This window comes from Battus philenor, unplaced genomic scaffold, assembly GCF_028537555.1.
Source record: "Battus philenor isolate CCGP_79_NKW_IND1 unplaced genomic scaffold, ilBatPhil1.0.hap1 SCAF_15, whole genome shotgun sequence".
Classification (NCBI taxonomy): domain Eukaryota; kingdom Metazoa; phylum Arthropoda; class Insecta; order Lepidoptera; family Papilionidae; genus Battus; species Battus philenor.
In genome coordinates, this window is record NW_027181677.1 from 13,834,713 (window position 1) to 13,862,693 (window position 27,981).

At 34.3% G+C, this 27,981-nt stretch overlaps 1 protein-coding gene across 1 annotated transcript; it reads right to left on the reverse strand.

Annotated features, from left to right (window-relative positions):
• Positions 1 to 415: 415 nt before the first annotated feature.
• On the reverse strand, positions 416 to 27,911 carry SmydA-4 (SET and MYND domain containing, arthropod-specific, member 4). Its single transcript, XM_068761766.1, has 10 exons — positions 27,861 to 27,911; positions 16,709 to 16,848; positions 9,927 to 10,064; positions 6,271 to 6,432; positions 5,966 to 6,155; positions 5,460 to 5,660; positions 4,940 to 5,172; positions 2,940 to 3,199; positions 1,459 to 1,562; positions 416 to 681 (listed from the first exon to the last, which is right to left on the reverse strand). The coding sequence occupies exons 1-10, from the start codon at positions 27,885 to 27,887 to the stop codon at positions 541 to 543; spliced, it is 1,596 nt and encodes a 531-aa protein (XP_068617867.1). The 5' UTR covers positions 27,888 to 27,911; the 3' UTR covers positions 416 to 540.
• Between the last annotated feature and the right edge of the window lie 70 nt (positions 27,912 to 27,981).

Sequence of the window (27,981 nt, forward strand, 5' to 3'; positions counted from 1 at the left end):
TTTAATTATTCTCAGACACATATTTAAACCATGTACACGTGTATACAAGAGAATAAAATGTTAATCATTTAAAAGTATCATCAAAAAATAGCACACGAATATTAGTGAGTCAATTGTCTTTTAGTTAGAGGAATGAACAGTGAGAAATAAAATACTGAACATTTGAATAACTCATACAAACTAGTATTAAAAATAAATTTGTTAATTAAAAACAAATTAATCAAAAAAAATATCAGAAAATATTAAACATCAAACATTATAATTATTAGAACAAATTGATTTTATTAACGAAATATATAAATAATAAAAACAAAACTGAATAACAATAGATAAATTGTAACAGACACAGTAACAATTGAATTTAAAATATAATTTTAATTTTATGTAGAAATGTAACATAAATTATTATTTTATAATCAAAAATATAAATTATCTACCCGTAATGTTAATAAAAAATAATATATCTTCCGTAAACATAACATTTTAACAAAAAAAAAAATGAATTTTAATGACGCCATTTTGTATTTCAGTTTGTAATTTTTAAGAGATCTTGCCAATGATCTGCTCCCAGGTTTTGATCTTCCTGAGCGCGTCACGCGCAGCTGTCGCCATGAGGCCTTCTGAGGATTGCGAGGGCTCGAAACCCAGAATTAATGCTGATTCTGTCAGGTAGCTTACAATCTGAAAATTTTATAAACGTCGAATTTTTTTATTCTAAACGCCGCCAATAGATGGCGCTAATATAAATAAACGTATATATGTGTGTAAGTTGCTGATACTCAATTTTTGTATGTGACCAGTTTTGAAATTAAAAAAATAATAAAATACATTTATTTTAAAATTCGAATATGACACTATTATCGTTTTTTCTTGTTAATCATTTATTTTTTATTACAGTTAAGGCAATTTAAATGTTACATCATCGTTGTAATGGATTCGACAAGTAAAAAAAAATATTGCTTTTTATTTTTATTTTCATTGAGTTCACTGTCAACAACAAACTCATATTAGACTCAGGTTAGGTTAGCTAACTCGAGGTGGTGCCTCATCACCAAAACCACCACCAGGTTTAACGAGTAACAGAAGCTTGATATATCATCATATCAGCTGATAGACGCCCACTGGAAGGCAAAGACCACCCTTTACAATGTCCCAATCTTTACAATGACCGGTCTTACTGCTCGCATCAAGTTACTACCTGGGACCTTGACTCTCGTCGGTCCACTAAGAGGGGGGGGGGGTGTCCATACCGCATGCTAGCATTAAACTTAAACTTCGTCCAAAAGCCCTTCCTTTATGTGATACGGTTTAAATATACGGAAAAAGCAACGGTTTTATAAGTCGATGACTTACTCATTTGTGTTCTGTGTTTTTTCATCACTGTTAAACCAGGGAGGCATCACTTCTTAACTATTCATAAAAAAGAAGACACTGAATATAAATATTAACAGAGTTTACCTCCTTTAAGCGCTCGCGCAGCTTGTCTTTGGTAATAGCTTTCTTTTCGAAGTCCCGCGTGGTCAGCACCATGAGGGGAGCATGCAGCTCGTACAGCGTGATACCTGATAAGCATACGTGTATATATAAAATATCACCATGATCATGTTAGCTGATAGAAGCCCAAGGCCTAGATCACCCCCGGAGATAGCTTGACAAGCTGTCTAGCTCTGCTTCCAGCGCCTTTCCGAGCTATTCGAGAACCTTTCGTCCGCAAAAGCCTTCGGCTGCACGACCGATGTACCGAGCCCACTGCCATTTCAGACGTGGGATACTTTGAGCTATACATATATAACATACTTGATGTATGTTAATAGCTGCAGGAAAGGATAGAGGAAAGTAACATCGCTTGGCTAGTTAGTCGATAGGGAGGAGGTCAGATCTTTCTGGAGTGATATAAAAGAATAATTGGAACAGTAATAAAATGAAGTGAAACGTAAGTCAAAGGTAAAGATATATTGTCGATAAATTATGAAAAACCGAAATTGAAATTTTGACATAGAAATGTATAATAGGAAGGGATAGTATGATAATGGTTAGAAAATAAAACATAATATAAATTTATAAATTGTTAAAAATAAATTTAGAACTTCCACAATAATGAAGAAAGGAAGAAGGTACGAAAAGGAATGGAAGAGAATGAGAAGGACAACAGAGGAATGAATGAATGATCTTAAGAAGGACAAAAGGAAAGCACGTTCACATTATGACATTACTTTTAATCCACCTATTTTTTCAACATAAAATCAGAATGCGTTAAATGAAATATAGTCAAAATTAAATGAATTTCTTATTGAATTTTAATATAAAATATACATTTATACATATCGGTGTGATCGCGTTGTAAAATGGCTTGCATATCTAATAGATTCAAGCGTTAATTTGCGGAAGTCCATCCTAAGTAAGAAAAAGATTAATATATAGCTACTTCCGCTATGTAGCAGTAGTCGTGCAATAAAATGCACCGCCCGTCAGCCCGCTGATAAATGCGCATGCGGCAAACAATGCGAATTACACAGCTACCACCGTTAAATCACTTAACACGTGTTTCACCCCTCCACGGGGCATCCTCAGGAGTAATGTTACACCGATTAGTACCAAACTTATATGCGATTTTACGATAGATAAGTGATTTGAGCGAGTCTCTTGGTAAATTTGTAATAATGGAGAGAAGGAAACATTCACCTGCTCGTTTAATAGTAATAAGAAATAATAAGACACGGGGGTATTGGAACTATATTTAACTGACTACTGCTGACTGCTGCTACATAGCGGAAGTAGCTATATATTAGTCCTTTTCATACTAATTGCTTGAATGTTAAAATTAAATTATATTAATTTTACTGTCATACGTAATTACGTTCAAAACAAAGTTTTCGGACGACGCCGATAGATGGCGTTGATATTAATTATAGTATTATACATTTAGGCATACACCTCACCTCTCAGTCTAGAGTATCCAGGTTCAATAACGTCGAACACCTTCATCAGCTCCCTGCATATCTCTACCTTCCTGTTCAGCTGTTGATCGCTCATCTCCTGGATCATGTAGTCAGCCACCTTGCCGTACAGCTGGCTGAGCGAGTGCATGGCGGAGAGGCAAAGGTAGTGCGTGCTGTGCAGAACGTTGCGGTACTTTTGGAGGAAACCCTCGAATCCGCTGACGTCATTTGCATCAATTTGTTCAAACTCGTCTGTCAATCTAGAGGTTTTATATTATTGAATATATAGGTTGATTTGTTATTTAAAATAAGATTTAAAAGAGTGAATGTTTAGCTTATTCGTTGTGAATTAAATTATAGTATACCTTAGTCATAAAAAGGTTTTAACACTAAATATACCATTACGGGTCAAATGACCCATTTTGATATTTTGCATTGAAAATTTAAACAACATGATGAGCTATGGATCAAAAATTTTTGTATTTTGCGCTTGTAAAAGAAATGATCAACGTACCTTTTTGTCTAATTATAAAAAAAATATTTGTATTTCCTTCCTAACTACCATATCGTAATGATATATAATATTAAAATTATAGTTAACCGGAAGTTATTATCTGCCGCGTTTCTATAGAAAATGTCGTGTGAAATGTATTGTAACATAACAGGGGGATCGCTTTATTCAGAGTGATAATGAATAGACGTATAGGCACTAAAATTTTTGCTGACAAATGCGTTGTATGTTATATGTTTGAAGTTAAGCTTCCAGCTATTTTGGCTTTACACCAATACCTCGCTTTGCGTTTTTTTCGAAGTTGCGTCGCTGTTTAATTAGTACTGATTTTCACTGTGCGTCGTTAGATTTTTGAGGTTGCGTAGTTTTGGGTTCGAGTCGAATTTTTTTTGTAAATTTTCTTTTTATTCCAAAAGATGGCAACACTTTTGTTTCTAATTGCGCCATGCCATCAAAACTCGGGGATTTCCTTCCTAACTAAGAACAACGCAATTTGTATACAGTTTTATTTTCATTTTGTTATGCTTATTTTAGAGTTCAGTTTAAATTACGTAGTGTATTGAGCTTTTTTTAAAAGAATAAATTTATATATATTTTTCGTGTTGTATCTGGTTACAAAAAAAGTAAATATTATTCCAATTTATGTATTGGCAGAGTTACATTATTTTTGGTTTTTTAATGTTAACTTAGTTCAATTTTCTTTTTAGAAAGTAGTATTTTCGTAACCCTGGAACCTACCTTCGATCTTTACATGGTTTGTTATAGAAAATCTTAATTCACTTTGCGGCGTTTCAATTTGCGTCGTGTTTTTTCGGAACGTAACCACGACGCAAAGTGAGGTGTTGGTGTAATTAATTTTCAGATTTTTTAATGCTCTTTCTCCTTTCTTTCCTCACATCTTTCACAAAATCTTTCATTCTTCACGTTTTGATTTTTTACACGTCGCCTTACTTCGTCTACATTGGTTTTTATTTCACCACACTAATAAGGACAGCATAAGTTAGAAGGTTAAGATGATGACCCAAAACTTAGCTCGTCTCTCTACATAAATAGACAGGCAGACGCAATGAACATGGAATCGACCAAACTGGATCCTTGTGACGTCATGGAAGATCTGTAGAAGCGATATTCGCTCCGGAACACAGCTATTGCCTGCTGTTATATAATCATCTTTTCATACTACTTCCAAATGGAATCTTTCATGTTGATCACCTTTATACGCCATGAGGAGAATACTAGATTTGCCTTATTTGATAGATACTATAATTGGACTGCCAACCTTCATCCTGAAACTATAAGGTTTACGCGCCCTGATCTATAAAGAGACCACAACAGGATCAGACCGACAATAGTCAGCTTTTTCTCTGATCAATGATGTAAAAAAACATCTTTTACCTTTTCGGAACCATTCTATATTCAAATTATATTCTTTTGAATCTTTATACAATAATGAAATGTGGACTGTTTTCTCTGATGATGAGATGCTTACCTCTTGAGCAGCATCTGAACAGCAACCGCAGGGAGAGCGTAGCTGCAACCTTCCGCCGTGCAGGTCCAGGGCGCGTGCGCATCTAGCGGTGCAGCGGACAGAGCTCTACCGCCACATTTGGGGCAGCGGAAGGCGCTGCAGTAGGTGCCCAGTTCCGTCGCGTCGGAGCAGCGGCGGCAGGCGCATTCGAAGAACTTGCTCACCATCAGATGCTCCCGACGCTTCAGCGTGCCCTTAAACCAATATTATCATCATAGGCTGACCACTACTAGGGACAGGCCACCCCATAGATTCCCTGTAGCATTATTGACGACTATAAGACATTCGCCTCTTCATCTGGATGTTCTGCTGGTGCGTGATCTCTACATCAGAACCTTAAAGATCCAGCTGCCATACTTATATTATGATGAATGATACTTTGGTATGACTACATGTTCTTATTCCTGTGTAATTCTGCCTTTTTGGCCAGAAAATTATGGCAAGGTGATTTTGTAATGAACATCCATACCTTCTACCTCACCTGCAAGGTGTAGGCGTAGCATAAGGTGATGAGATCGCCGGGGCTGTGGGGGAGGGAAGCGCGGATGGTGATGGGTCTCCCAGGTCTACCCTCCGCGTCCGTGTGTGTGGTGGTGGGAGTGCAGTCATGCGCGAGGAGGTACGCCCTGTCGTACAACGCACGGGCGGTGGCGCCACTGCCTCCCACTTCGAAGGCGTTCACCTGCAAATGCACCACAGGTAGAAACAAAATTATATAAAATCTTCATGTGCTAGAGTATGCGATAACCTTCCTTTAGTTAGTTTTAGATATATTGTAATGTATCTATCAAACACTGTAAAATTACATTTGAAAAGAGCAACTGTTAAGTTACTGGTCGGCTCTTCCCAACACATCACCATTCCGAACTGGTGGTGCCTTATTCACGATCTGGCTATACAGATTTAAAGACGAATGTTAATGCCCTGCTTGAATATATTTAACTCTGAAAAAATGTCACAATTATTTTGTAAGTGATGTCAACTGACCTCTAGAATACCGCAAACCGTGTGAACTTCCTCATCGTCGTACTTCAGCCCCCAAGACTTGAGCCTCTGAACTACATTCTTCTCATTCATTGGCCAGATGTCGCCACGTGCGCGGCGCAGTGAGTTGTGAGCTTCCATATTTGATACCGCGGCCCATTTCTCTGGTGCTTCCTTCTTCAACAACAGGCATCTGGAATTTAGAATTATTAGGCATAGATTCAGTTTTCACTATGTTTTTAAATTAAGCTGCACCACCTAAATCAGCAGTATAACTTTGATCACATCTAACGCATGTTTTTATTTACCTTAAAGGTGCAATAGCTTGATAGCAGTCTTTTAGATCTTCAAGCTTGTTGTAATCAGGTGGAACGGTTCTTAGCGTATCGCACTCGTATGTAGAATGTCCCGTGTATTTGCCAACACCTGGGCAAGATTCGCTGCACAGTGGCCATTTGCAACCTTTGCATCTAAACACAAAAGATACAGATATAAATATTTTTATTTAAGAAGATACTCACTTTTGTTGTTACCGTGTGGGCAGTCGAGTAAGTTACCAATGGTTCGGATGCTGATCTCCTGGGAAGAGACCAGAAACTCAACAGTTGTTCACTTTTAACTTAAATCATCAGTGTTAACCTTATTAATGACCATCAACCATGTTATGTCCATACATTCATATCAAGTAAAAACTCTTGAATGATATAAAAACATTATATCAGTTCAACTTGGCAAATACTCGCCTAGTGTTCACACTTAGCGGTGTAGAAACAGGGGTGATAAAATAGGGACTACGAAAGCGTATTCTAATACCTAAGTAATCAAGATCGGACACCCTTTCATCCCTTAGCGGTAAGAGTAAAAGAGAATTGCATGAAAGGAAGAGAGAATGACAAGAGCGTTAGTTTTTATTGAGTCTAAAAAAAAATCCGTGATAAAATTGATGTACGTATGGTTGGATACTGTTATAGAAATGGATAACTGAAGTGTTTGAGGATGTACGAAAGGAATGAAATGATTGAGAAAGGAAGATGGAATTGTAGAATGATAGAAGGAGGAAAAAAAGATATTGTGTACTATAGAAGACGAGAACGAAAATAAAAATTCAAGTGAAAAAATTATCAAGGAATACAAAACCCTGATCCCAATTAAATAGGAAGTGGAAGGAGAAAAAAAATAACTAAGTAATGTGGTGATACAGAGTGATCGTATATAAAAGGTTTAATGATTCCCGAGACTGCCACCAATGCCTTCGCGTCTACTCATGGTCGAGACTCGAAACCTTTCGGCTCCAACAGTCATCGAACAAGCGTGTCCTGTCCAATGTCATTTCAGACGAGCAAACAATTTATTTATCTATTATTAAGTTATTTATACACGACTAAAGCTATTTATTTATACTGTTTAAAAGATTTAGGTTTATGCATAATTTTCAAAGGATCAGATTCAAAGGAGACATGTCAGCCATCTTTAATAAATATATTAAAAAAACTTAAGTTAAACGGTTTTTTGATACCCATATTGTGGTGGTTGTGGAAAAATATGTACCTAGTCCGCCATATTGGAACGGCGTCCATTTTGAATTTTAAATTTTGACATAGTCATCGTGTTTTACTAGTGTAGCCCTTTAGGGGGCTTTTTTTCCCATATTGAGGGGGTTAAGGAAAAATATGTAATCCGCCATTTTGTATCGGCGGCCATCTTAGATTTATAATGTTATTGATTTTATTATATTGTATTGTCATCTAAATTAAATGTGTGTACCAAATTTCAGATCAATCTGACAACGGGAAGGTGTTTAAATTTCAATTTCTAATTTTGACCCAAATAACGTACGGGTCGAACTAAATAAAACCGTTTTTAAAAAAGACTACATAGGCTATCTATTCGATATAGTAGCTAAATTGAAACAATAAAAAATAAACCATTTGGTTAATTGTGTAAATATTTATTTCTGTATAAATTCACGATATAAATAACTTTCAAATCGTATCAGATATTATTCTAAATATTAAATATTGAGAGCGGTGTTGCAATACCGTCTGAGATTTAGTACGTTCAAGTTTAATTTGGGAATGGCCACTGACGCAAATATTGGAGATACGATCGACGGATGTCTAATCGTGTGAAACATGAAGCGCCTCCAGCTGGAGCGGTACAGTTTAATGGCCGCCAAAACTGCTTTATTAGCCAGCTTTATTACCTTATTTAAGTCAGACTTAAAGAGTTTAATCAGTGATAAATAGAATAGATGATGTTTCAATATCATTGGCGAATATAAAGCTCAACGAATCCGCTGGCTTGGTCACTTGGAGCGAATGGGATCGGATCGGAGCGTGAAGGTAGAAGAAGAAAAACCGAGGGGTCGAAGACCAGTGGGTAGACCCAGGTATCGCTGGATCGATCGCGTTGAGGCAGACTTGCGCGAATTGAATGTCAACCAATGGCAGACGATGGCGCAAGATAGAGGAAAGTGGAAGTCTCTCGCTTCGGAGGCCAAGACCCACTTTGGGTCACTGAGCTAGCGGAGTAGTAGTAGTATGTTTCAATGAAAATAATCATTAAAACATTGCTGGGTACCGCTAGCTGTATTTTATAATCATCACACGTCTCTGAATGAAATGTTGATTTTTTGTAAAAAGGTAATAAAAAGATGTTCATGCGCTTGACAACCTCTGGTGCGGTTTTCCGAAGACATGTTATAATTTACACAAAATTATACATGTCATACTTTAAACAAATCTTTGCAAAGATAAATATATATATTTATTTAACATTGAAACTTTTAACAGAACTATTATTGATTGTCAATATTTAATCTATTTTATTATTGACTCTACTCTGCTTCGCAAGGAGCTATAGTTGTGGAGAAGAAGCAGGAAGAAACTCCACAACAACACATCTTTTAATAAAGTTTAACACAGATTTACACATATACACTTTATCAGATATAGCCAAAATGAAATCAAAATAATCAGGCGACATCACTGCCAAGAATTCTTGTCATTTAAATATTCGCTTAATGAATAATAAACCTTTTCCGTCAATTAACTTTAAAAAATAATATTTTGCGGCACTTTATTAAAAAATCTTATTTCGTTTATTAATTATATACTTTTTTCAGTGGAAATTTGTGTACAGCCAGTTTTTCATGGCGCCTTGTAAATACACTATTCACGTCACGTATTTTTAACATATTACAATTACTGTAAACGTGCAAAATATTATCATAAATATATTGTGACGCCACTGTAACAATATTGACCTCTTGTAACTACTTTCTCAACAAGATTTGCAGCCCCAAGCTATATATATACATATATATATATATATATATATATATGTATATATATATATATATCCGGCCTCTAGTTCTCTCCGTTAGTATTTGATCTAACAGAGAGTATATGTAATTTTCGGGAAGACTCTTATGAAAAAAAAATATCTATGAGGACAGTAAAAACAACTATTTTATTTTCCCATCCAAATTTAAGAATCTCATACAAATATTCAAATGCCCTTTTTCTAGCTAACTAACGCTTAACGTTCATAAAAACTAAAAACACTACAATGTCAAAAAAATCGTGTACCATAATGCATTATAGTGTATGTTATTATAGTTATGGAAAATGGAAATCCGTCAAGACAGCAAATAAATAACAAGTTATAATTGTAATTTTTATACTTCTCGTAACATGTAGTTTAAGAAGAATAATTGTTACCTTGAAAACCGCGTTCCAAATCAAACAATATACAACGATTTTCCACCTCAAAAACATTATAAGCGAACAAGAATCCTCTATCTATGTGTGTCTAGATTCGATATGTGTTCACTTTTAAATGATATACATCTCACTGATAATATTTATTAGAAATTAAATTCCGATGTGTTAACCATATAATAAATAATAAAGTTCAGCACAACTCAACGGACCATGTTATAGAAGATTCTAGAAACACTTACTTAAAAATGGCGGTGTCGTCGAGCTCGCGGTAGCATCCCAGGCAGATGAGACCACAGCCGCTGCAGGGTCCTACCACCAGCGCCTGTTCTTCGATTATCACCTCACCCGCACGGATTTCACGCACCGCCACTATGTACCTGAAAATCATGTACTATTATTACTAACCTATAGGTGAGATCGAATCATAAATGTGATGATGATGGCGTAAAAATCAGGGAGGAGTCAATAGCCTCCCTGATAAGCGGAATAGATAAAAACTCATTCATAGCCCTCTGCAAAACAATTGCAAAATGTGCCATTGAAAGGAACAAAACGCAAACACAATAAATTAATAAAATAATAAATAAATAGAAAATAGATAAAAAAAGGATAAAATAGAACCAAAGTGATACATAAAACTGTGATAGAGAATAATTATAGGATAAGTAATAATAATGTAAAATAAAAATGTACAATAAAAAAAATGTAAAATGAAAAATGTAATAACAAAAGAGGAAAGAATGAAAGATTGAACAGAGCAAAAGAGAAAGATAGAAGAACTGTAGCATAAAAGATATATAATACACCGAAAGAGACAATAAAGTACGAAAGAAGAGAAAGAAAATAAAAAACTATGTGAAAAAATAAATTGCAAATAAAGTCCCTGTCCCACCATAAATAGGGGTACGAGAGGCCCCCAATAGCGGGGGTCATAAAAAAAAATGTGATGATGCACAGAAGAACCATGATCACCGAAGATCACATTGTACGTGCAACTGACGGCCTTGCTAGCAGACGATATAGACAAGTTCAATTCAATTCATATATTAGTGATATTGATATATTCTCGTTCTCTCTCGTATCTTTTAAAAGACAATTTCATTCGAAATTATTGAGTACATACAATACAATTTAAACCTCATTGGAACGTGGCGGCTTGCTGTGACTAGTAATTATTGCGGTGTGATCTGCAGAATGCGCTGGATCTTTGATCCCTGTTTAATAATGTTTTTATTTGTTTTGTCATTGTTTGACTATAAATCATTAAATGTTCTCAGTGAGATAGTTATAAGGTAACAATTGTAACTAATTTTATATTCCTAAGTTTCTAAGTTTGTACTTTGTTACTGCCTTTTGTTACTGTTTATCTCCAATAAAGTAAATAAATAAATAAATAAGTTCAAGAAAGTCGATGGAAGCGGCAGCGCAAGATCTCTGTGGTGATGATTGGGGGAGCCAACGCCTTGCAGTGGGGGCTTATCATCTGATATATTGTTGATGATAAAGGTGATCGTATTGTAAATGCTAGTAAATGAATAAATAGATGATCAATGGAACTATGAATATATATATCTAATATATAAAATTCTCGTGTCACGGTGTTCGAACTTGAACTCCTCCGAAACGGCTTGACCGATTTTTATCAAATTTTATATGCGTATTTAGTAGGTCTGAGAATCGGCTACTATCTATTTTTCATACCCCTAAGTGATAAGGGTGGTCCACCCCTAAATTTAATTTTTAATTATTTTGACAATTTTTTTGGTTTTTATTTTATTATGATACAGCATAAAAAATACATACAAACCTAAATTTTCACCCCTCTACGATCAACCCTTATCTTACATTTGTTAATTATAAAACTTTAATTTTTTTTGCAAAATAACGTTTGCGGGATCGGCTAGTATCACTATAATTATTTTACGTATCATGTCAAGAATCCACTAGTAATAAATAAGTGGCAGTGTGGCGTGGTACATTGCTCTTGCAACCAAAGCCTTTAGGTCCGAAACATTTCCGTGTAGCGACCACAAGGCGGTAGACGTGGCGTGGGTCCCACTAGGTAGACTGACGACATAGTTAAGATCGCCGGAAGTCGCTGGATGGATTTTTTGGAGGATTATTGCCTTGCAGTGAACGTCCAATTAAATAAGATCCAATAAGAATATACATGAAAGTATATGAGACAGCTGTTTTGCTGAAACATAAACACGCAACGGATACGTGTTTGTTTGTGTTTAGAAACGCGCGGCCATTGGACGCGTTGACAGGTCGCACGCGTTTTGGCGGGCGCGCTGTCCGCCGCGGCATGTTTACTTTTGGCCACCGTGTCGCGGTCTATTATAAAACTATGTAGTGAGCATTTCTGCCACATGTTACCATTGACCGCTCCTGTACCTGCTGTGTTGATTAATAATTTTATAATCTCTTTAGTCTATTTATTTCTATGATGGAGATACGTTGGTTGTTTTAATATATCATTTTGTTACAGTTCAGATCTTACTTCACATACGTACGCTGCAGTTTATGATTAATTGTTTGATATGTAAATTTATGCTATACAACAAAATAACATAGATAATAACTAAAAAAGGTACAATATATATATAGGTACAAGAGGCGATCGCTCTAAGCGATCTATACAAGAAAACCTTTGGATGGAGATGAGAAATATGAAGGAGAGGGAAGTTTTGGAAGTTTATTATACATACATACAAATATACACATTATTATGCATACATACTTCTACACAAAAATACTTATAAATACATATGCAAGTCATGAAGGAGACGGGAGTATGGGCAATAAATTTTGAAGAAAAATTATTACACAAAGTATAGATCGCTGTCTAAAAAATATAGTAGGGTGTACGAGTCCCTGAAAAAGCGGGAGGAGGGGGGAGGCAAAAAAATAACCCGTGGAATCATGAAATATTAACAAAAGAAAATATTTAGCACTAAAGAAGAAAATAAATAAAGTTCCTATCGCACATGTAGGAGTGAATGGGATGAAGCAAAAAATGGAATCCGCAAATGATTTTAGAAAGCAGTATGTAGTGTGGATTCCTTATTAAAACTCAAATATTAGGAATCTACTTTATTTTTAGGAAACACAAATTATACATAAAACATAAATTAGCATTGACACGTAAAATGAACTGACTTAGCAAAAGTCATTTCAAAAACGAAAGAGGCCAGGCGCTCATAGTAGTAACCAAGCTCTTAGAATTCTTGAAGACCCTTGATTTAGCTTATAATAATATGCTAATAAGGTAATTAATAATAACTTAGTGAATATCAGAAATCCGTGACTTCTTTTTTAAAAACTTATACAAGAATATATGTGTCTTATTCTATCGTTTACTTAGAGAGTCCATTTGTGGACTCTGAGTGTCTGAGAGAAGCGACTTCACCAAAGACTAATCCAGAACCGTCGCTATGACCATCCGATGTCCCTCACGTTCTTAATTTGAGTTTCCTTCAAGGGACGTCAGATGCTTACATAGTTTTGCAGACAGGTAAAGTAAATAAGAAAAGGACCAATATTTAGCCACTTCCGCACATGCAGTGGTAGTCGTGCAATAAAGTGCACCCCCCGCCAGCCCGCTGATAAATGCGTATGCGGCAAACAATACGAATCACACAACCGCCACCGCCAAATTACTCGACACGTGATTCACCCCTCCACGGGGCATCTTCAGAAGTTATGTTACACCGTTTAGTGCCAAACACAGAGGCACGACTACCACTGCATGTGCGGAGGTAGCTAAATATTGGTCCTTTTCTTACTTAGGATGGACCTCCGCGAGGTAACGCCTGATTCCATTAAATAGGTAAAGTCTAGGAAATAGATATAAAATATTGCCTAGTTTGCACATTATTCTGTAATAAGCGGTCTGCTATTTTTACAACTATACTGTAAATATTTACATATTAAAATTATAATAAATTTTAGACATAATAAATTTTATAAGATGTAGAGAGTGCTCGAAGGCTCTTTTCGAACTGATTGAGCCATCTCCATTCCTTTATCGGACTACTAGGCGCAGGCAAAAGTTTCATCCATACGTTGTTGACATACCCTAAAGTCGAACTAAACGGTTTGACAGCTCGTTTTTGGTGAGAGCCGCCAAGATTTGGAACGACCTGCCAGGGTCTATTTTCTTGATGAGTTGAACTCTGGAGCCTTTAAGAGTAGAGTGAACAGGTTTCTTTTGGATGGGCGTGTACCACCTTCGTCTTCATCTACACTTTCCAACAGGTGAGATGGAAGACAAACGCCTATTTCATTACATCTATATAAAAATATTGTAAACGAATAAATCTTACATTATATTACGTAGACTTTGAATAAAAAATAAAATTTATAATACGTTTTATTTATATTCAAGATTTTGATCAGACACATCAAATCATGTAAAGCGGTTAAAATATTTGCAATCGATCAAACAGATTTAGGTGATTGCTGTGTATGTAGCATAGTTTTCATAATACGTTGTAACATTTTATTAATAACTAGCTGTGCACAGCGACTTCAACCGCGTGGAATATAAAAAAATCACTTTATTTAGTTTTTAGAGCCAAAAATATATTTTACAATTTACATAAATTCTTATCTCATCCACAATATGGAACGTAATTCGTACACTGTTGGTTTCGATTGAAATCGGCGTAAACTGTCACCGCAGTATATGAAACACATTGGAATGACAGTGGCGCCAACTATTGAAACTTACTTATACTAACTTAGAAACCTTCGTAGATTCATGCACAACAACTTTGTTAAAGATCATCACATGATCAAATGTATAGTTTACAATTCTATAAGGGACATACAGACAATCATTAATTTTTATATATATATTAACTGATCCCACAAACGTTTTGCAAAAAAAATAATGTTTTTAATTTACAAATAAAAAATAAGGGTTGATCATAGAGGGGTGAAAATTTAGGGTTGTATGTATTTTTGTATGCCGTATCATAAAAAAAAATAAAAACGAAAAATTTCGTCAAAAAATTAAAAAAAAATTTTAAGGGTGAACAACTCTTATCACTTAGGGGTATGGAAAATAGATAGTAGCCGATTCTCAGACCTACTGAATACGCATATTAAATTTGGTAAAAATCGGTCAAGCCGTTTCGGAGGAGTACGGTAAGTAACATTGTGACATGGAAATTTTACATATTAGATATACACACATATATATATAGATATAGATATAAAGGAATTTTCTGCAATCGATATAAGACATAGTATTTTATGTCATAAAATATTTTTGTATCACATTTACACACTTTCCTATTAGTTATCCCTGCAGAGAGAACGACGGAACGGTGATGTCCTTACGTAATATACTTTGCGATCGTTGTCGTGGGTTCGAATTCAAAGAAACAATCTTATAATTAACACTCTGTACATTAATTGCACAAGATTGCCATTGTTCACAAACAAGTTTCCAGAGGATGGGCAGCAGTAATGATGGGCGACGACAACCTTCGCTCATCATTCCTATCGTATCATTCATATCGTAAGTAACGCTATTAAAAGGAACAAAACCAAATAGAAAAACTGGAAGCAAAAATGAAATAAATGCATATGTAAACGAACTTATCAAATAATAATAGAATATAACACAAGTCTAGCAATGTAATTAAAAAGTTCAAATCCAAACAAATCTGTGATATCAAAAAATAAAGATAAAGATTGGAAAATAAAAATGTACCTAGCCACCTAAGAGTAAAAAGATGAGGAAAGGAAGGCGATGAAAGCAAGAAGGAATGGAATAACAAAAATATGCAAGATATTGTGAAGGATAAAAGGAAAGAATAAAAGAAATTAAGAAGTATGAAAGTGAGTGTCGAATAAAGAAAAAACTGTGAAAAAATTATGTGTTAATAAAGTCCCTGTCCCAAACTAGATAGGGGGTACGAGAGGCTCCCAATAGCGAGGGCCATAAAAAAAAAGACGAAAAACTTCTGATTATCCCTGCATCACTATAGGTTGACTTATTAAATCCTTGTAAAACATTAAGTCCGTTGCAAATTGTAAACGAATTTATAAATACTCTGACCACTTAGATATAAGAAGGTATTTTTAATCTTTTTACATAGATTACATGTAGTAAGATCGAAAATAAATCAAAAGTTTACACAAAGTCGATCGTCCACAAATGTTTTATGCCCGGAAAACACATAAAAGACCCATTACAAAGCAAACACAGTAATTGTCTACACGAAACAAAGAAACAAGTTTCAAACTAACAAACACTAAATTCAAACGTTTGAACGCCTACGTTGAGTGTGATGATTGGTTGCATTTTTATGGTTTCAACCAGGGTTTACCAACCTTTTTTATACCACAGCAATATAATTTTTATATTAAAGCGATAGGTTTAAATTTTCCATTTTCGAATTGCCTCCCTTAACAATCAAAATGCTGTCCGATAAGGTGTGGGTCCAATGTTGGGAAACGCTGGTCTATACGCTCATTGGCTAAGGAAATTATAATATTTAATGTGATTTGAAAAAAGAATTAGATGTTCATTAACTAATTTGATATAAATGAAATAAAAAGTAGGGAATCATACAGGAATTTCCCCTCCTCCTTTCTATTCCTCACTATTGAAGATCATGATTCTTTTTAGTAATTTTAATGCGCACTGTCACGCTACCTGTGCTGGTCTGAAGGTTGTATATTTCTTTGGATACTGTGGAATCGTGCGTGGTTTAAATTCACCGGACCTGTGCAAGGCTTTACGGCCTCGTGGTCACTATCTATTCACATTTCTGATGATCAAATTATTTTCCATATTGTCACAGCTTTTCCCGGCTATAGCTATAAAGTTCAAAATTCCACTTTATGAATATAGAGATATGTAATTAAAAATATAAGCTACAGGAATTTTGAATAAGTTATACACCTGATGCAATGCCTAGGAAGTAATGATCAGATATAGTATTATAAACAATTTAATAAATTAGACATGGATAAATCTAGAAATAAAGAAGTATTTGCGTACCTTCCCATGACATCAGAATGCTTGACTTCATAACACAGCTTTTCCTGCGGCTTCGATGCTTCTTCACTCTGTTTCTCAGCTTGTACATCATCTTCCACGTTCTCCTTGTTTCTTCCTTCACCTTTCCCACGTTTCTTTTGCTGTAATACACCATATACTTTAATAATAATAAGTAAATACAGGCGAAAGTCTATATGTGTATTGTCGGAATAATTCAAGGGAGAACTGACACAGAGAATGCACGTAAACATCAGTTGGAAAACAATTTGTCTGGAGTGTGACGTTGTGAAAGAGATATATTTGTGAATGGCACTGTGTGGAGACACAGCGCGTTCTGACGTATGGGTTTTTGTGAATGAGCGCTCTGGAGATGGTAGGCGTCTAGGTGTATTTCGGTACGCCACTTGACTGGCCGCGCCAATGGCATGATTTAAAAACCTGTTTCATAACCCAGCTGACGGGCCGACCCTGAAGTGGTTAGGCAGTGCGCTCACGCAGAAAACCTATCTCTGTACTATTTATTTCTCATCATTTATTTCATGAATTGCTCATGCCTAGCCTATTAAACACCGCGACTTATAGCCGTAAACAGTGGATTCAATTGCCAGGAGATGGAAAATAAAATAAATACATTTAAAAAACTTTTAATTTAAACGGTTTTTTGATACCCATCTTGTGGTGGTTGTGGAAAAATATATACCTAGTCCGCCATATTGGAACGGCGTCCATCTCGAATTTTAAATTTTGACATAATCATCGTATTTTACTAGTGTAGCCCTTTCATTTGATACCCATATTGAGGGGGTTAAGGAAAAATATGTAATCCGCCATTTTGTATCGGCGGAAAAGAAAAAAAGAAAAAAGAGAAAAGGACCAATATTTAGCCACTTCCGCACATGCAGTGGTAGTCGTGCAATAAAATGCACATTATGATGATGAATGATAGAAGATTACAGAAATAAAAGGAAAAGTATGCGAAAATAATCATTAAAGAATGTCAAACCTTGTCTTACAACAAGGAATATAAGAGAGGCCTCCAATTCGATCTCACAGTAAAATAAATCCCTGAAATAACTCTTACCATTGGTTTTTAAGGAACTGTGAGTTTTGCAATGAGGCCAGAAGTAAAAGACTTCAGTATCGTCATCAAAGGTAAACACATCGGCTACATACTGTTACAAAGCACAACTTACAAAACCCTATAAACAATAAACACTTAACCCTAGGATCAAGAACACGCGTGACCTTGAAGTTATTAACAATTTTTGGTATACGGTTCTCGAAAATTCTAACCGAATACTATCTCGAACTTACTAGAACCTTATCCGTAGTATAAATAGGTGTACTCCCCATGACAAAAATTCAGTGTTGTTTTTCGAGTTATAAGATTAATATCTACGATCAGTGATACAAAGTCACTATTTGGTAAGTTATTTGGACAGTAATTTCTTGAGCAATTTGGAAGCGGAATTTTGGACTAAGCGAAAGTATACTTTGTGTTAAAGTAGGGTGACCATGGTATAGGTGATTTGTGAATAAAGGACTCCTTGTGAACCAGTGTTGTTTATTACATATTAAATCATTGCATATATTGTAATTAAGTCCAATTAATTTCCCAGATAAATGAATAACACGGGTAATAATTTGTGACGGATCCAGATGGACGGCCGCCTCTGTCCCGGGAATATACGACCCGTGTGTGAGACATTTAACATAAGCTGCGCGTTACACGAAAGGAAATTTATTAGCCTGCTTTTTTTAGCATAGCTAATAGCAGAAGCTATAGTTTATTTTTCTTTTCGCGTTATGCTAGTAACTAATTGATTTATTTTAAAATTCGAACATATGACGGCTTTAATTAATTATTTGTATCGACAATTTTAACATTAACTTTATATTTGACTTTCTGATTCGGATAATGGAGTGTATATGGTTTTAATAAAGCACATGCGAAATCGTATGAATATTCAAGAAGTAACATATCACTCATTACTGAGGGTTGTGACACTTTTTGGAAGATTTATCGTTCATTATGTTTGTCATTATCTGTGCCGTGTGTTATCTGTGCAGGATATAATTAGAACAACGCATGGGGTTACTGCCTTGTATTTCTAAGAAGCATCCATAGAATCTTTTAAATCATTTTTCATTTCAAAAAGTATTATCAAAAGAGGTCCTATTTCGTGTATAAAAATCTGATATAATACGTCATAAATATCAGTCTGAAAATATAATATTTGAGTTATAATTGTTTAATATTAATATATTAAGTAAATAAATAAATTACAGATAAATACGTATAATTTATTCATTTTTATATAGCACTTTAGGTTAAGTAAAAAGGTAAGGGACTTAATAGTTTTAATTCAAATTTATGTTCACAATATCATTATTTGATTATATTATAATAATATATAGTAAGCTACCGCCAGGTCGGAATGCTGAACAGCTGAGAAAAGCATTGAAATTAGGGGAGCATTGTGAAATAGCTCTATTTTTATACACGCTTATAATAGTCATGCCTAAAGTATATGATAAGATGGGAGACGGTACGTTGAACCAGACGCACAAGACATATTTAAGAACAGACAGCTTGACGTTTATCTACTCCGTCCTCGTTCAGGCGATCCAGTGGCGTACCTAGGGGGGGGGCGGTAGGTGCGGTCCGCACCGGGCGGCACTTACCTTGGGGCGGCATTTTTTAAATTTACTTATAGTTGTAAAAAGCAACATATTCATTTCATATTTATTTTCTTTCTTGAATAATAAATTAAAATTCTGTTCCCAACATTGTAATTTATTTAAGAATTTTTTTAACAATTTCAATCAGTGTCGGTAGTTGCGAAAGAAGCTTCTCAAAATTGAAGTTGATAAAAAATTATCTTCGTTCTACAATGAGTCAATTAAGACCAAAAACTCTTGCAATATTGCCAATAGAACAAGAAATTACAAATAATTTTAATTTTAAGAGCATTATACACGATTTTTCTAGTATGAAAGCTAGAAAGAAGAGTAGATATTATATAAATATGTTTACGAGTGCATACACATATGTCTAAAAAAATTTACTCTGTGTATTAATTAATATTGATTAAATAACTTAATAATTTATTTATGTGTATTAATTTATAAAAAACCACTATTTGTTTGACTTATAATAGAAGGGGCGGCAAACTGGAGATCGCCCCGGGCGGCAAAAGTTCTTGGTACACCACTGAGGCGATCATAGTGTCCGCGTGAATATTAGTCGACGTCACTATTTTCTAAACTTTTTTGTGCCATGCCCCTTCTTAAAATTTTTACGCTCTCCTATATAACATACGTAATTTTAATATGAAAACGAAAAGGTTAAACTCGTGTAAAATCTATTTTGGAGTTGTCCTAACAACTGGGTAGTGTGAAACTCACGTTAGGAAATATAGTTTTAGAAGGAAAACCTTCGACTTGAGTCACTGAGGATTACATGATAGGTGTTTTAGATCCTCTTGGAACTTGAAATTTATTATGCCTGTCCATTCTACTGTATTCATTGAGAAATTTTTAGCTTTCGTTGTCAGGTTATGGAATGAATTACCAGAAGTAATCCTGTAAAATCGAATAAATGCACTAAAATCGCTGTCAGCATTTAAAAAGATGGTAAAAGAGCACTTCCTTGGCCTATAAAATGGGATATTATGTAGCATTTGTTATTTTTCGTTATATATATTTACATTATATCTTTTTTTTATGGCCCCGCTATTGGAGGCCTTTCGTACCCCTAATTAGTTGGGATCAGGGACTCTGTTTACAAATAAGTTTTTCAGATTTTTCATCTTTATTCTTCACTCACTGTAATACTTCTCAATTTCTTTCATTCTTACCTTATTTTCACCACAATATCTTTTATTTTGTTATTTCATTCTTTCTGCTTTCATCGCCTTCCTTCCATCACCTTATTACTCTTAGGTGGCTAGGTACATTTTTTTTTAATTCTATTTACACTATATCTGGCCCACACTACCCTATGTAACGTTTTGTCAGTCGTTGTATTTCGTGCGACAGAGATAACGCTCTACGAAGCCGAAATTAGCCGATTGTCTCTTTCTAAAGGTCGATGTGCAATATTTATCGCCAGGCACTGAACCGGCGCCATTGCTTCCAGCCAACTATAACTTAGGAGTCTTAAAGAAAATACTAAATAGGTTTCTTCTAGACAAGCATGTAGTATTGAAGACTTCATCATATGCGGCCTTTATAGGATAATAAATACATTTGAAAAACTTTTAAGTTAAACGGTTTTTTGATACCCATATTGTGGTGGTTGTGGAAAAATATGTACCTAGTCCGCCATATTGGAACGGCGTCCATCTTGAATTTTAAATTTTGACATAATCATCGTGTTTTACTAGTGTAGCCCTTTCATTTGATATCCATATTGAGGGGGTTAAGAAAAAATATGTAATCCGCCATTTTGTATCGGAGGCCATCTTAGATTAATAATGTTATTGATTTTATTATATTGTATTGTCATCTAAATTAAATGTTTGTACCAAATTTCAGATCAATCTGACAACGGGAAGGTGTTTAAATTTCAATTTCTAATTTTGACTCTAATTTTGGGTCGAACTAAATAAAACCGTTTAAAAACGGGAAAGTAACCATCCTATACTTCTTTTACCGTCTATATTGGTATCAACTACAAACTACTCCAGATTTTCTGAGCCTCTTCCTGCAATTCGATCGAAAAACTTGAGGGTTCTATGTAAATAAACTGTAGATCATGGTTGCACAGACTTATTAAGACTAGGGACCACTCGGGCAAATCATGAACTGATGGCGGGGCGGCCGCCAGAAGTATAGGTAATTAATTTTTTTTGGTTTTATTCTGGAATAGAATTCAATATTTTTCGAATGTACGAGAGTATTATTTTTGCTGTCGTCGGGCCACCAGTATTCGACCAGCGGGCCGCGGTCTGTGCATCCATGATGTAGATAGTCAAGAGAAATAGAATTTGAAGCTGAAATGAAATCTTGCAGACAGGTTATTCGGTAAAAGTATTTTAGATGATTTTTAGGAAAATTTTAGGTTATAAAACCTTTTTGTAGAAAAAAAAATAACAAGGTACATGGTATTGTAAAAAATCTAGTTGTAACTGAAATCACATTGGCATACGCTGAAATTTCTTTTTACCGGGCGCCGGCAAGAATCTCAGTGCTGGCAATCATTTGTCTTAAACGATGCACAGTAATGCGCTCAGCACGCCGTCGACCTATTGTTGTGGATGTTGGAACTCGTTCAAATGCCGTCCGGCGCGTATATTGTTTTACGGCTATTACTTCATTTGTGCGCGCGGTACTACAAACGTGTGATAAATTACACTAATAATAATTATTATTCATTGAACTGGAAAATGTTCCTGTTCTAATTCTTTTCAGCCGATGGATGCAGCTTGGTTTCGGTTGAAGTTGATGATAACCCGGGAGCTTTTACAGCTTTATCGGAAGATTCCGTGAACTTAAAAATCAGTTTTGGACCTAACTTGTCTGCCTCTTTCAATATATTCAACCTTTTCACAGGATTTTCCAGACCGCCGTCAAGTAAATTACAGAAGACATCACAGTATAGTGGAGTTGTTGGTATTTTGAACACTTCTTAAACTATATGAATATTAGAATATTCAATAGGTTCAGGCGTTACTTTGAGGAAGTCCATCCTAAGTAAGAAAGGGATATAGCTACTTCTGCTATGCAGCAGTAGTCGTGCAATGAAGTGCACCGCCAACCAGTCCGCTGATAAATGCGCGTGCGGCAAACAATGCGAAACACAACTACCACCGTTAAGTCACTCAACACGTGTTTCACCCCTCCACGGGGCATCCTCAGATGTTAGATCGACCAGTGCCAAACACCGTTTATATATATATATATATATATATATATATATATATATATATATATATATATATATATGTCTCTGTGTATGTGTATATATATGTATGTGTGTATATATATATATATATATAATTATTAAGCACGTCATTATAACAAAAGTAACATGTGCGTGTGAACGCACACATTGCACCGTGCGCACAAATGAGCTAACAATCGTATAACGCTTAGTAACGACCTTTATCTAGAATGTGGCTCAAGGAGCTTGTATATTCACAATTCGCGGCAGTAACGCCGTTTAAAATTATTGCTAACTGCTTCTAAACTATTCGGCGCCATTAATGTCTACATTTTCATTGCTCGCGTGATATAGTTGAATAGAAAATACAGCCAGTAACAAAAGTATGTTTATAGTAATACACGTTTATTGTTTTAATACACGTTTATTATTAGACGCGTTATATTTATAAATTTGTCCATATAACACTGGCCACATTGTCTGTACTTCCCTCTATATAGGTAACCCTTTTTGTTTGACGGTCTTTGTATCTAGTACAGATTCTTTTTTTTTTGTGACCTCTGGTTCAACCCCTATTTATTTTGGAACAGGGATTTTATTTTGCTTTATTTTTCACTTTATATAATATTCATTCATTTTTCTCAATATTTATCTTACCGTTCTTTAATTCCATAATTCGTTCTATTATTCTCTTCCGCTCTAATATCCTTTCATCCATCCTCAATTACTGCAGTATATATATATCAAATTTTTCAGTTAATTTTACATCTTATACATATATAACAGTTTCTTTTATTTTCAGGATTATTCTAAATATATTCTAATTAACACAATTCAACATAATAATAATAGGAAAACATAAATTGTAAATAATGATAATATATATATATATATATATATATATATATATATATATATATATATATATATATATAAAAGAAATAAACAACAAAAGTAATTATAGAAAACAAAATATATATTGAAAAGTCGCAGCCCAGAATGAACGGTAAGAGAAAAGAGGTGATGTGCGAAAGGTGAAAGAATTAAAATGAAAGATTTTAATACGTATATATTAGAAAATAAAAAAGAGCATGGAAAAATTATTAAGAGAAATTTTTTCCGTGAACCCAAAACGGAGGAATTTTCGAGAAGCCTTTCAAAGTAAGGTCCATTTATTTAAAAAACATAAATACATAGTTTTAAATAAATCATTCAGAAAGTGTACAGTAGTAAACATAATGTCTCAATGAATTGAAACGATACAAAAATTAAGATTTACTGGAAACACGTTATTTGGTGACGGCTTGTAGTCTGCCAGCTGTCACGTGTCAACTGTCACCTGTCGCCGCTCGTCAGCGAGACGTATTCATCTAACGGAACGTTAACTTTTTACGATAAATTATTTATAACTTTATCCCTGGAACCATACTGTCGTGACGCTACCGTCAACTCTGACGAAATATATTACATTGAACATAAATTTAGTACTAATTATCCTAACCTATTTCTTATAGGTGTATAAATACATTTAAAAAACTTTTAAGTTAAACGGTTTTTTGATACCCATATTGTGGTGGTTGTGGAAAAATATGTACCTAGTCCGCCATATTGGAACGGCGTCCATCTTGAATTTTAAATTTTGACATAATCGTCGTGTTTTACTAGTGTAGCCCTTTTATTTGATACATATTGAGGGGGTTAAGGAAAAATATAGATTCCGCCATTTTGTATCGGCGGCCATCTTAGATTTATAATGTTATTGATTTTATTATATTGTATTGTCATCTTAATTAAATGTGTGTACCAAATTTCGGATCAATCTGACAACGGGAAGGTGTTTAAATTTCAATTTCTAATTTTGACCCAAATAAACAAATTCCGTACGGGTCGAACTAAATAAAACCGTTTAAAAAGCTATAGACAGTTGAATTTATAACTTATTTTCCGACATTTAAATGGAAATTCTAAAATTAGAACCATTATCAGAAATAAAAAATAACGTATCGATAATATACTATATATTAAAACTAATTATTGTAAGTTTTGTACTGCCAGAAGACCATTTGCATTAAAAATTAAAAAAATAATGTATCATATTTCAGAGTGATCACAAATACAGGTGAATTAAAACAGGTGTAGGCTGGTAGGCTTTAGAGTTCCAAAGGTTTTTAGTGACAACTAAGCTACATATTACCACTTTAAAGCTGTTACGCCTATAATATCATATATATTTTTATGGGTAGTGTACTACCACTAAAGAAACATGTAATGTTAACACGTATTCTAACATTATTTTTACAGTAACATACTTAATATATATACGAACATATAGTTATATTACACCGTGAAATACTTAAGTAAAATCAATCTAAACTTGACCTAATTGAAGTGATTTCAATGCTTTGAAATCATCTCATGGGAACGCTTGTTCGTTTTTAATTACGACTCATCACAACTGCAGCTTAATTAATTTAGTTATCTATTTCTTATGTTTGCTTTATTATTTCTGTTACTTTTATCGATTTTTATTATTCATATTGTAATGATATATATTCTGTATTTATAATAGAAATCCATAGAAATTTTTTTAAAACATACCTAACCTAACTAGCTCTTTGCAAGTCACGACACTTAGTACTTAATATGAAATCATATTTTTTACGTATAACAATCGCCGATATATGTAAAATTATATCTGCCTACATTGATTGATGGAGGTAAGAAAATATATAAGTGCTTCACTATCTAAAGCAAATACATTATCTTGGACCTTTATTATATCAATGTAAAATCTCGTTGAGTCTCCAATGGATCCCTGAAGGTCCACTTGGATCATTTTAAGAACTTTTGAAACCCTAATGTTATTCTGCAATGATTAGGAAATAAACATACCGGTTCTATTGGATATATAAAAGACTAATGCAAAGCAGCTGGAATAATAACAATGGTTCAATTACAATAAATAGATGAACACTCTGGTTTATCTAATATATAAAATTCTCGTGTCACGGTGTTCGAACTTGAACTCCTCTGAAACGGCTTGACTGATTTTTACCAAATTTAATATACGTATTCAGTAGGTCTGAGAATCGGCTACTGTCTATTTTCTATACCCCTAAGTGATAAAAGTTGTTCACACTTAAAAATTTTTTTTTAACGAAATTTTTTGTTTTTATTTTTTTATGATACAGCATACAAGAATACATACAACCATAAATTTTCACCCCTCTACGATCAACCCTTATTTTTTATTTGTAAATTAAAATATCAATTTTTTTTTGCAAAACAACGTTTGCGGGATCAGCTAGTATGTATACATATACGTATTGAATTACCTCGCCTCGTATAGTTTACCCCGTTTCACGTTTTGATTGGATCCATTTACGAAAGGTAATAAACGGCTTGCTACATAAATATTTTGACTGTTGAATGTTTAGCGTATTAATCTAGCCGACGGTAATAAATTCGTCTGTCTACATTTATGAACGCTGCGAGGAATTGCCAAGCGCTGCCAATCTCTGCCAATCTATGCCGAACGGTGCCAAACGTACGAAATTTATTAAAACATCGTATTGGTGGATGTGCAACATATAATTGGGTAGGGTATTTTATACAAGTGTGTAAAGGATCCTTTATATCTTACGATAACGCTAAGAAATCCGTTTAGATTGAATTTCCTTCATTATATAAATACATTTAAAATGCTTTTAAGTTAAACGGTTTTTGATACCCATATTATGGTGGTTGTGGAAAAATTTGTACCTAGTCCGCCATAATGGAACGGCGTCCATCTTGAATTTTAAATTTTGACGTAATCATCGTGTTTTACTAGTGTAGCCCTTTCATTTGATACCCTTATTGAGGGGGTTAAGGAAAAATACGCAATCCGCCATTTTGTATCGGCGGCCATCTTAGATTTATAATGTTATTGATTTTATTATATTGTATTGTCATCTAAATTAAATGTGTGTACCAAATTTCAGATCAATCTGACAACGGGAAGGTGTTTAAATTTCAATTTCTAATTTTGATCCATATAAATTCCGTACGGGTCGAACTAAATAAAACCGTTTAATAAATAAAAGTTTAATCATATATATTTTAATATAATTTTGATTACTGCAGATAATATAAAATAATATTGTATATATATAGAGAATGAACTCTGTTGACTAGAGTGGCTGTCGCGTATTGGTCGCTCTAAGAAAGGAGTACCAGTTTTAACTGCAGTAAGGGGTCGAAGAAAGGAACATAGCATAACTTATGGACAACGAGGAGAGTAGCGGAACCTTTCTAGAGTCAAAAAAGGGTGTATAACACTAGCCAAGATAAATGCTTAAATCTGTGATAAATGTAAAGAAAATACGTAAAGTAAAAATTAAATTATAAAGAAATGTAAATGTAAGAATAAAGAAATATAAATAGACAAATAAAAATAAAGCAAAAGGGGATAAAATGTAAACTTGTAGTATTTTTGTGGGAAGGCATTTAAAGTGTGGTGATGAATGAAAGGATTAGAAAATAATTAAAGTAATGAAAGAATTTGTAGAGAATAAAAGACGAATGAGTGAATGACATTGAGAAGGAAATACAATTAGAAAGCAAATAGTAAAATCAGTAGAAAATTATTCTGTAAAAATATTCCCAGCTTCTTCAGTATGAAGACAAGGGAAGTATGGGTGTCCCCAAATAATGTGGACCTTAAAAAATATGTAATCCTAGTACAATAATGCAAGCAATGTCAATTCATCACCATAAATATATCAGCCAATACACGCTCACTGCACACATCGACTATATCATCGGTCCACTTAGTGGGTGATCTTCTAACGCCGCATCTATTAGCTTGTTTTCATCACTAGAAACCATTTCAGCCTCAACGGCTTTCGTTTGCATGAGATATTTGCCAATACGACTTCAGAAGAAAAATTGTTTGATATACGTCAATGATCTTAGTTCTTCTGTAGATCACATTTCTAATACGGTCTCGCAGCCAAGCTCATAGCATAGCCCTCTCCATTGCTCCCTGGATGATCAGATTTCTTATGAGGCCCTTCGTAAATGATCACATATATGTCATCACCGCCAACACACATTGGTCACAGACTTCAAAGATTACCAGAATTACCAGTACATATTTAATTATATCTGAACGCCTACAAAAGAGTATTTATTTTCTATCTACCTTATTAGTATTAAGATTGACGTTTATTTATTAGACAACTAATATATATGTAAATTAATTAGTATGTAAATAATACTGACCTTTTTCTTATGTGACTTCTTATTCATGGTTCAAAACGTGTTGATCTGAAACAGAAAGTGACATTTTTAATGTACCACTTCAAAGTACCGGACAGACGGCTTTGATATCACGTCATGTTCC

Coding starts and splice junctions, on each gene's coding strand:
- SmydA-4 (XM_068761766.1), bottom strand. CDS start 27,887: ATGAATAAGAAGTCACATAAGAAAAAG. Junction 3,200..4,939: donor GTTCAGATGCTGCTCAAGAG/GTAAGCATCTCA, acceptor TAAAACCTCTAG/ATTGACAGACGAGTTTGAAC. Junction 682..1,458: donor TGCGCGAGCGCTTAAAGGAG/GTAAACTCTGTT, acceptor TAAAATTTTCAG/ATTGTAAGCTACCTGACAGA.